The sequence below is a fragment of the Oncorhynchus kisutch genome, linkage group LG12 (genome assembly GCF_002021735.2).
Source record: "Oncorhynchus kisutch isolate 150728-3 linkage group LG12, Okis_V2, whole genome shotgun sequence".
Lineage (NCBI taxonomy): Eukaryota > Metazoa > Chordata > Actinopteri > Salmoniformes > Salmonidae > Oncorhynchus > Oncorhynchus kisutch.
In genome coordinates this window covers 47,596,589-47,607,237 of record NC_034185.2, presented here as the reverse complement: position 1 = coordinate 47,607,237, position 10,649 = coordinate 47,596,589, and the positions used below count along the sequence as shown (strand labels likewise).

The window sequence follows — 10,649 nt, the reverse complement described above, 5'->3', positions numbered from 1 at the left end:
AAATGAACGTGTCTGTGACAAAGCTTATCTAGGTAGACATATTTGCTCGACATGCATGTTATTTAAGAGTAAAAGTAATCAATAATAATAACATTTCATTTTTACCCTGCTTTCAGTTAAAAACAATCTCAAAGTGCTAAAAAGTAGGGATATTGTTATAATTGAGTGTACAGTGTACAGTAACTGATTTTCAATTAGCTATTATTAGTTTAAAAAAAACATTGTTCTCTGATAATATAAGGCTAATGTGGAACCAACTTATGGAGATGGGAGGTTGATAGTGTTGGGTTAGGTAGTTTAGTTCTTACAGGCCCCGATTCAGACTGAGATAAATTGAAAAAAAATTGGCTTAAGTATATTTTGGGGGGCTTAAGTCCATATTAAATCAACTTGTCTTAAGTCTGAATAGGGCCCCCAGTGCCTAGTGTATAATTCGCCACACCCTTGCACAGTTTTCACATTTTTCCACCTTAAATTTAAATATTAAAAGGGTTTCAATTGGGATTTTTTTTCTCCACTGATCTACACAACCAACAACACATTTTCAAACTAAACAAAATGTCCCAATACTTTTGGTCACCTAAAATGGGGGAACTATGACCAAGAAGTGCTGTAATTCCTAAACGGTTCACCCAATATGGATGAAAATACCCTCAACTTAAAGCTGACAGTCTGCACACACAGACACAAAACACGCCCTGTTCAAATGGATCATTATTGTGTCACCTGGTCAAATTGTTCACAAAGCAGGATGGTGAATCGTTCACAAACATACAATATCCTTTAAAAAAATGCATGTCGCATGAGAGTGTTCCTGGCTGTTTTCTCTCTCTCCTCCCCTCTCTATCTCTCCCCCCTCTCTCGCTCTCCCCCTCTCTCTCCCCCTCTCTCTCCCCCTTCTCTCACTCTCCCCCTTCTCTCTCTCTCTCTCTGTTCTCTGCCTCGAAATGGAATGCTCATCCACCATCACTCAACATTCAACAATTATCTGGGCTAGAAAGAATGCACACAGGATAAGTGCATCAATAACAGTCTTATGAGAGACAATTTAAAGGTGTTACCTTTGGATGCGGTTTCATCATATTGAAAAACACTGCAAAGATTACTGGGTACACCACCAAGGCTGCCGCTCTGATAACAGGATAATATCTCCCTCCATGCCCCTCCTCTTTTTTATGTTGTATGTGAAAAGCAAATACAACTGTAGATGGAGTTGTAGTTGTCTCTCAAATGTAAACTCCACCCACCCGGCCAATGGGAAAGCTTAAACTAACAAACTCAATGTCTGGGCGCTCTTGTCGAGTATCTCAGACTTGTCTTGTTATTTGAAGATGATTTAGTGGAACCAGTTGGATGATTGTATGGACTGTAGGCTACAATGCTGTTTTCTCAAAGAAAAAAACTGAAGGTGACGCTGCTGCATCTCTTCGGTATGTGCCCCTTGATTATTGTGACTGTGGTTGTGGAGACTTGAGGCTAGAGACAGCTGTGCTAAACTCATGTGTGACACCTTTAGACATTTTTCCATGTGATACAGAAACCTCATATATATATATATATATAGGTAAGCTATACATGTAGGCTTATTAGTCTTATTAGTTATGTTCGCAAATGTAATTACTGTGTCTGCAGGCTTGGATACCTGATGCTTAATACAATGTTATGGGACTTCCACTGTTGTTCCAGGCGTAGCCTACACCCTCAAGTTACACAGCTGATATCAAAAAGGAGGCATTGGGTCAATTTGCTAATGTTGTAGGGAGTTTTTCTGTGCAAAAGCAATTACTGGGGTCTGGGTGCTGTTTTTTGTTCCTTTTTTCCCTCTTTTATTTTTCAGGGGGTGCTACAGCACCCCAATTTCACGTGGCTATGTTCACAAGCGTCGATGGCCAAACCTAACAACAGTTGTGTGAAATAAACTCTCTGTTGTATTTCATAGAGAAAGCGAAGTTGATCAACTTGAGTAACTCAAGGTGACATTCTATTTCTCTGGGACTAATGATCTGACTGCAACCAATTAGCCTCTTATTTGAATGTTGGGCTTGAATGTGAGCTCACACAAGTCATTCCCCTCTGTGTTCAGGATGGAGAAGAGAGAGCATTTCCTCTTGGTAATGAGATTTTATCAACTCACTGCATTAGATGTTTGTCCAACTTGCCTAAAGTGCTGCTCTTAAACAACTTCCCCTTTTCTGAAACTGTAACATGAACAACTATGTTTATGTTTCGTATGACGTTTTAAAACATTATTGTCATGATAAGAACTAGTGTTGGGAATCTCCTCCATGGTGTTGTATCATTGAATGACAATGAGCATACTGTAGGTCCATCAACTAAATGAAGAACCCCCGTAGATCAAACATTCAGGGCCTGTTTCCTGGACACAGATTAAGCCCTGGACTAAAAAGTATGCACAATGTAGACTCTCCATTAAAATAGGGTTTTAGTCCAGGACTAGGCCTGGAACAGGCCTAGTCCTGTGTCTGGGAAACAAGCCCTCAAAGTATTTAAGACGTAGTGTGAGAAGGAAATGATGTGGGTTTTCAGGTTTTGGTTTTGTCTGTCAGATCTATCTTGAGTTTCTTGACTGAGGTGCTTGTGAACTGTTAAGGGACTGTAAGGTATTTATAATGAGGGATACCTGGAGAAAATCAGACCTCTCTGAAATGAATATGGATGACCCTTCAGTAAAATATATTTTTACACTCCCTGACCAATGAGACAAGTGACCCTCCCCTGTACCCAAAATGAATCAAAGTGGATAGCAGAGAACATGCCTACCCTTTACCCTCAATCCTAGGACAGACCAGAGCCTTTAGATATGTAGTTTTAGAAGCTGTTCTTCATTTTGTAAGCATTAGCCTACATGCCTTGGTTGTCAGACGGTTGTGGATTCTCATTCCACCGCGGACAAGGGTAGAGGGTAGAGGGTAGAGGGTAGAGGGTAGAGGGTAGAGGGTAGAGGGTAGAGGGTAGAGGGTAGAGGGTAGAGGGTAGAGGGGAAAAGATCTCCATTATAATAAAAGCACTGCTAAAAACACTAATAAAAGCACTGCATGAATATTTGAATTCTGAGAAGAAATTGCCTTTTTAAAAACTTTTATGCAATTCTACTTCATTTTACATGACTGGAGACTAGCAGAATCTTTTAATATCACACCAGAGCAAGACACGGAATGAGCGCATGCTGCAGCACCAGAGAGGCTGTGATTTCAATACAGGCTGTTAAATAAGAGAAAAAAAACGTGTAATAAATGTGATAAATATTTCTCTCCGAAACATGTGTGCCACAGTTATTGGCACCCCTAGAAATTCTTATGAGTAAATCTAACTGAAGTATATTCCCATTCATATTTGATGTTTTTAAGTTCACCTGAGTTGTTAGAAATGCTTAAGTGGTAAGCCATGATTTCCTGTTTCACCGGGGTATAAATAGGAGGTGACACACAGGCCAAGTTCCCATATTTATCCATCGCTATGGGAAAGACCCGAGAATACAGTAATGTTGTGCAACAAAATGTTGCTGGGCTGCACAAATCAGGAAATGGTTAAAAGAACATTGTTTAACGGTTGAAAATGCCCATTTGTAGAATAATAGTGAAAACTATGAAATAACACACATCAAAACTATGAAATAACACATATGGAATCATGTAGTAACCAAAAAAGTGTTAAACAAATCTACATATATTCTATATTTGAGATTCTTCAAACTAGCCACAGCTTTGCACACTGTTGGCATTCTCTCAACCAGCTTCATGAGGTAGTCATCTGGAACACATTTCAAATAACAGGTGTGCCTTTTTAAAAGTTAATTTGTGGAATTTCTTTCCTTCTTAATGCGTTTGAGCCAATCAGTTGTGTCTTACAAGGTAGGGTTGGTATACAGAAGATAGCCCTATTTGGTAAAAGACAATGTTCAAATTATGGCAAGAACAGCTCAAATAAGCAAAAAGAAACGACAGTCCATCATTACCTTTAGACATGAAAGTCAGTCAATCCGGAAAATTTCAAGAACTTTGAAAGTTCCTTCAAGTGCAGTCGCAAAACCATCAACCACTATGATGAAACTAGCCCTCATTAGGACCGTCACAGGAAAGGAAGACCCGGAGTTACCTCTGCTGTAGAGGATAAGTTCATTCGAGTTACCAGCCTCAGACTTTTTCAATTAACTGCACCTCAGATTGCAGCCCAAATAAATGCTTCACAGAGTTCAAGTAACAGACATATCTCAACATCAAGTGTTCAGAGGAGACTGTGTGAATCAGGTATTCATGGTCAAATTGCTGCAAAGAAACCCCTACTAAAGGACACCAATGAGAAGAAGAGACTTGCTTAGGCCAAGAAACAACAGCAATGGGCATTAGACCGGTGGATATCTGTCCTTTGAGTTCAAATTTGAGATTTTTGGTTCCAACCATCATGTCTTTGAGAGACATAGCGTAGGTGAATGGATGATCTCCGCATGTGTGGTTCCCACCATAAAGCATGGAGGAGGAGGTGTGATGGTGTGGGGGTGCTTTGCTGGTAACACTGTCTGTGACTTATTTAGAATTCAAGGCACACTTGACCAACATTGCTACAACAGCATTCTGCAGCGATACACCATCCCATCTGGTTTGCGCTTAGTGTTACAATCATTTGTTTTTCAATATGACAATGACCCAAAACACACCTGGCTGTGTAAGGGCTATTTGACCAATAATGAGATTGATGGATTGCTGCATCCGATGGCCTGGCCATCACATTCACCTGACCTCAACCAATTGAGTTGGTTAGCGATGAGTTGGACCGCAGAGTGAAGGAAAAGCAGTCAACAAGTGCTCAGCATATGTGGGAACTCCTTCCAGACAGTTTGAAAAGCATTCCAGGTGACTACCTCATGAAGCTGGTTGAGAGATTGCCAATAGTGTGCAAAGCTGTCTTCAAGGCAAAGGGTTTAACACTTTTTTGGTTACTACATGATTCCATATGTGTTATTATTCTACAATGTAGAACATAGCGTAAAAATATATATATTTGAGAGAAAAAACATGTTTTATGATAAGAATGTATTTTTTCTTTCAATTATTTTACTTTAATTAAAGTTTGTATTTGTGTGATTTTTTAAATGAAAGACCAAGAGGATAAACAATAAAGACGTTTTTTCACTGTCCATTTTGCTGATATTTACCAAGGGTGCCAAAATTAGTGGAGAGCACTGTATATAGTGTATCTGTCCCTAACAATATAAACAAAATCATACCGCTGCATTTAGCCTGTACAAAATATATTTTGGCCAGTTCTGAAGCTGTATGTTTGTGTAACAAGTCATGCATGCAAATATCTTTTAGGAGCCACCAGTCTGCCAGGATCCACCAGAGCCGCCAGTCTTCCAGGATCCGCCAGTCTGCCAGGATCCGCCAAAGCCACCAGTCTGCCAGGATCCGCCAGATCCGCCAGTCTGCCAGGATCCGCCAGTTTGCCAGGATCCGCCAGAGCCGCCAGTCTGCCAGGATCTGCCAGAACAGCCAGTCTGCCAGGATCCGCCAGAGCCGCCATTCAGCCAGGATCTGCCAGAGCCGCCATTCAGCCAGGATCCGCCAGAGCCGCAATTCAGCCAGGATCCGCCAGAGCCGCCATTCAGCCAGGATCTGCCAGAGCTGTCAACCTGCCTGAGCTATCTCTTAGTCTTGGGCTACCTCTCAGTCCTGAGCTACCTATCAGTCCTGAGCTACCCCTCAGTCTTGAGCTACCCCTCAGTCTTAAGCTACCCCTCAGTCTTGAGCTACCCCTCAGTCTTGAGCTACCGTGGACAGACGCCCACCCAGACCCTCCTCTATGGGTTTAGGTGTGCGTCCGGGAGTCCGCACCTTTGGGGGGGGGGGGGGGGGGGTACTGTCACGCCCTGGCCTTAGTATTCTGTGTTTTCTTTATTATGTTGGTTGGCCAGGGTGTGACATGGGTGATTTATGTGTCTTGTTTTGTTGTCTATGGGATTGTGTTCAGTTGAGTATTCTAGGTACTATGGTTGCCTGGAGTGGTTCTCAATCAGAGGCAGGTGCTTATCGTTGTCTCTGATTGGGAGCCATATTTAGGCAGCCATATGCTTTAGGTTTCTTGTGGGTGATTTTTCCTGTCTCTGTGTTTTGCACCAGTTAGGACTGTTTCGGTTTTTCCACGTTTTCTTATTTTATATATGTATATTGTTCACGTTATCATCTTTATTAAAGATGAACCATAACCACGCTGCATTTTGGTGCTCCTCTCCTTCCCAGGAAGAAAACAGTTACATGTTGCCTTTTCTACATTGATTTGTTTTTGCAGTGATTTGTTAGCCTGGTGTATTTTATTTTGATTCTCTGTATATACTGTACAGCATCACTGCATTTGTGAAGGACAACATGGAAAAAGGTCAAATAAAGCCTTCTGTTTCTGGATATTCATGCTCTTCAGTGACGTTCTTTCTGTGTTGGTCATCTTTGGTTAAATCATTTTAGGAAAAAATAACACAACCCATGCTGTGATAATATATTTACTCGTCTTTTATGGTGCATACTATAATTATAGTATCAACAAATGGCACAGAAATAGGAAAGGGGGTAAACCATGTTAGAGTATATTGATAGTTGTAATTTGTATTTACTGGGCCATTGTGTAATGATTTATTGAAATAACTTTTCATTAGATAACAAGTTGTATGTTTTGATGGAGGGAGTTAATTTTGTGTCATGTATTTAATGTTTTGAGAGTCTTAATGCATTTTGCAAATGAAATGTGTCATTTTGGCCAACGTGTTTCAGTTTTGGGCTGCATGTTAATTGTTTAGAAAACGTTAACTCTGTTTGGACACATTTTATCAAGAAAAACTGCAATTTGCTACATTGCTATTTTATTAGAGAATAACTATGATATTTAAGTCAATGCGTTGATATTGAGTCTCTCTTCCTCTCCACAGTACTCTGTTCAGCCCAGCATTCAGAACAGCCAGAGACTCGGCAGGTGAAGGGCATCGTGGGAACGTTTTTCTATTTTCCAGAAAGGGTGTTGAACTCTGGCAATTTACTTTATGGAGACCTTGGCAGTATTGCACAGGTGTACCCTGGTAAACAAAGTAATACAAACCTTGAGAAGAGATATAAAAACCGCCTTCACTGGAACAATGTTACTGGAGTCTTCACTTTGTCAGACCTACAAATATATGATTCTGGGGTTTATACTATGGAGAATACAGATGAAGGGATGACGACACATATATTTCAGCTGACTGTCTACTGTAAGTGTGTGTGTGTGCTGTAAATGACAAAATCATTAAAGTGGCAATCAGCAGTAGAAACAATACTAAAGCTGTCACCTTTTGGTGTGGTAAAAAGTTGAGGGATGGGTCTGGAGAAATGTAACCACTCTCAAATTCATAGACCGAGCTATGGATTCAAGGACTGATCAGCCATCATGTAAAATATTATAGTGTGTAGACATATAGTGTTTGTTTACAATTTCGTTGTTTACAAACACCGGAGTAAAACTTTTTTATGGGTTCTAAGCTCAAGAAGCATTTATAAATATTATTCAAGAATCAATGGGTACATTTCATTCATTTCTAAATCCAAAAATGAATGTAGCAACTGCTCTTTGCTACATTAAAGAAGTTTCATTTCACTAATTCAAATTTTTTCATTATTTGTCTTCCAGATGTTCTGTCCAAACCTCAGGTGACGGTCCATGATGACATCTCCTGTAGCGTGATGTGTTCTGTGGAGAACGGGAGAGAGGTGACCCTGTCCTGGTACAAAGGAGGGGAGATCCTCAACCAGACCAGCAGCCCTGACCACAACATCACCCTCTCTCTACCTCTCAAGTTGGATGAACAGAACAGAGACTCTTACAGATGTGAGGCTGCCAACCCAGTCAGCAAGGAGACAGCTGTTGTTCCACATTCCTGTATAGAGAGTGATCCCTCTAAGGTGACAGGTAAAAACATGTACAGTATTAATGTTACATTGCAGACATCCAGACAATACCAACTTCTATATGAAACAATAAGTATGGTAGAGCTCATTTAATGAAACCCAATGTTTTAATTCAAATATTGTTTTCTCTCTTTATATTAGATGGTGATGAGAGGACTCGAGGTTGTCTTATTATTGCTGTAATCTGTGTTCTGGTTGCTTCAGGACTTGTTGGTTTTGCAATATATCTTAAGAAGAGGAGAAACGGACACTCACATGCAGGTATTTCGTTTTTTACAGGGTGAGGTCATTCTCCTTGTCAAATTCAAAACATGTTGTGCACAACCTTTTTTAATTATAATGGATAGTGTTTTGGAAAAGGTAAGAAGAGTTTGCCTGAACAACGGATGCAGGTCAAATGAAGTGGCTTATCTTCCACACTTCCTCTGCTTGGTCAGACAGTTGCATTGTCTCAGACCACTTCTCTAAATGTTGATAAAGCAGAAGGCACACACACACAAGCACACTCTGACAAGATTTAATTCCTAGCTTCGCTGGTGCCAAACAGACCTCACAGACACAAGAATCCATAGTAACATGAGTCCTTAGTGTTTGTAGAACCTGTCTTGGGGGTGAGCATGTGTGCATATATGTCAGTTACTCCCACCCACACTGTATATTTCATTTACTTTATTTGCCTTTATAGATTCACCTGAAAGAAAGCAAGATGATGTTCAGTATGCAGAGATAACTCACATTAAACCAGCAGAAAACCAGGTTAGTAATAATTCTACAGGCTGATAAACATAGGAGATGTAATACAACTGCTTTATCAGCCCTCATGTCTACAACTGTTGGCTTTATCTCTGTGTCAGTGGGTTCATGTGGTATTGAGTTGCACAGACCACCTGAGTTTGATAACTGGCCTGATGTCACTGCAACCAGTTTTGCCCAAATTAAATGTTTGGGTTGCACAATGAGACGCCACACTGCATATTGTACATACAGTACCAGTCAAATGTTTGGACACACCTACCCATTCAACCGGCCTCACAACTGCAGACCACATGTAACCATACCAGCCAGTACCTCCACATCAGGCTTCTTCACCTGCAGGTTGTCTGGGAGGGGAGGGAAGGGAGGGGGGGCCTGGCTCCCAAGTGGGTGGACCTATGCCCTCCCTGGCCTACCCATTGCTGCGCCCTTGCCCAGTCATGAGAAATCCATAGATTAGAGCCTATTGAATTCATTTCAATTGACTGATGTCCTTATATGAACTGTAATTCAGTTAAATCTTTGAAATTGTTGCAAGTTGCATTCATATTTTTGTTCAGTATAGCAGTGCCTTTGATCTTCTTGTGCCTTTAACAGTATGTGTCAAGTCAGTGAACTTTTAAGCTTGGCTTCTTTGTTCCTCCCACTAGATTTAGGAATGGTTCTAGATGTGTTGACTGTTGAGTTACCTACTGCAGAACAATGAGAATAGACAAGAGAGCATCAGACATGTCTTGTTTCCTTCCTCTGGTACAAAGTATCTAATAACGTAACATATGATCAGTTTTACTTTCTGTTGTTGTTTTCCGACACCCCCCTCTTTCCTTGTCCCTCTCAATCCTTCCCTCCCTCCCTCCCTCCTTCCTTCCTTCCTTCCTTCCCTCCCTCCCTCCCTCCCTCCCTCCCTCCCTCCCTCCCTCCCTCCCTCCCTCCCTCCCTCCCTCCCTCCCTCCCTCCCTCCCTCCCTCCCTCCCTCCCTCCCTCCCTCTCTCTGTTTAGGAGGAGCGAACAGGTATACAAGGACTGGAGTCACTTAGAGACAACCCTAACCTGACATTAGTTTATTATACACTCCGGTAACATCACATGGCTGCCAGCGAGGATGTTGACACTGCATGAAGGAGAGGGAACAGGAAGTTAATGAGAGGGTGACATGATAATCCACATCCAAGAGAAGGCGTTACATCTTAGTGGACTTTGAGACAAGATTATAGTAAATATTCATCTCGAAAACTTTTGCACAGTTGTTCCTGGAGAAAATTCCCATTTAACCATTGAAGTCTTGTTATCATTTCAAACCTCCTTTGTTGGTCATTCTCAGTCTCTTGTTGAATTGGGGCCTCGATGAGATTCACTGATGCAGACAAATTAAATAACTATACCTATAGGGTTATAAGTAGGGTGATCCCTCTTTTCAAGTGCCCATTATCCCAATGTATAGATCAAAACAAATGGAACCTCTTTTAATACAATTCACTAGTGTGTTTGCTACGCTACAGCTGGGCCGAAACTTATTTTCAGTATTGTCTGTCCTGTTGTTTAAATGTAGGTGCCTCCCCTGTATCTTTTTATAGCTGGTCATTGTTTAGCTTGCCAGTGGATAGCAGCTGTGTACAAAAAAAGCAGATGTTTGGTGAGATATAGCCGCCTACTCCTCAGCACAATGGCTATTGGGCTATGTTGGAAACCACCATATATATTATGTTGAAACATTTCTGAGTGGTAGATCTTGATTTGCCTTTTGACTCAGAAAGTGATCTTTGGTGAGATTTTACTGTTATTGCTTTTCACAAAATGCAGACATGATTAAGTGTAGTTCAGATCTTGCTTTGACTACAACTGTGTTCATGCAGTTCGAATGTACGAAAGTCAGAGTTTAGTTTATTAAGAAGGACCTTTTATTGCTTGTCCTTATCTAGGTACACAGTATGTAGCTCATGATCTCTT

The 10,649-nt window shown here is 41.0% G+C and overlaps 1 protein-coding gene across 4 annotated transcripts; it reads left to right on the top strand.

Annotated features, from left to right (window-relative positions):
• The first annotated feature begins 1,294 nt into the window (after positions 1-1,294).
• On the top strand, positions 1,295-10,343 carry LOC109900348 (hepatocyte cell adhesion molecule-like). 4 transcript variants are annotated; one of them, XM_031837655.1, is made up of 6 exons: positions 1,304-1,430; positions 6,938-6,981; positions 7,672-7,950; positions 8,091-8,210; positions 8,635-8,705; positions 9,702-10,343. In XM_031837655.1, the coding sequence occupies exons 1-6, from the start codon at positions 1,354-1,356 to the stop codon at positions 9,780-9,782; spliced, it is 672 nt and encodes a 223-aa protein (XP_031693515.1). In that variant the 5' UTR covers positions 1,304-1,353; the 3' UTR covers positions 9,783-10,343. The 4 variants fall into 4 exon arrangements, with proteins under 4 accessions (XP_031693516.1, XP_031693515.1, XP_031693514.1 ...); XM_031837654.1 differs by having other exon boundaries at positions 6,938-7,255; positions 8,154-8,210; XM_031837653.1 differs by having other exon boundaries at positions 6,938-7,255.
• The last annotated feature ends 306 nt before the right edge of the window (positions 10,344-10,649 follow it).

What these genes read in the sequence shown, in the direction of transcription:
- LOC109900348 (XM_031837653.1), top strand. Translation starts at nt 1,379, where the DNA reads ATGCTGTTTTCTCAAAGAAAAAAACTGAAGGTGACGCTGCTGCATCTC. An exon ending in GACGCTGCTGCATCTCTTCG is followed by an intron (nt 1,431 to 6,937) that starts GTATGTGCCCCT and finishes TCCTCTCCACAG; the next exon opens with TACTCTGTTCAGCCCAGCAT. An exon ending in TTAAACCAGCAGAAAACCAG is followed by an intron (nt 8,706 to 9,701) that starts GTTAGTAATAAT and finishes CTCTCTGTTTAG; the next exon opens with GAGGAGCGAACAGGTATACA.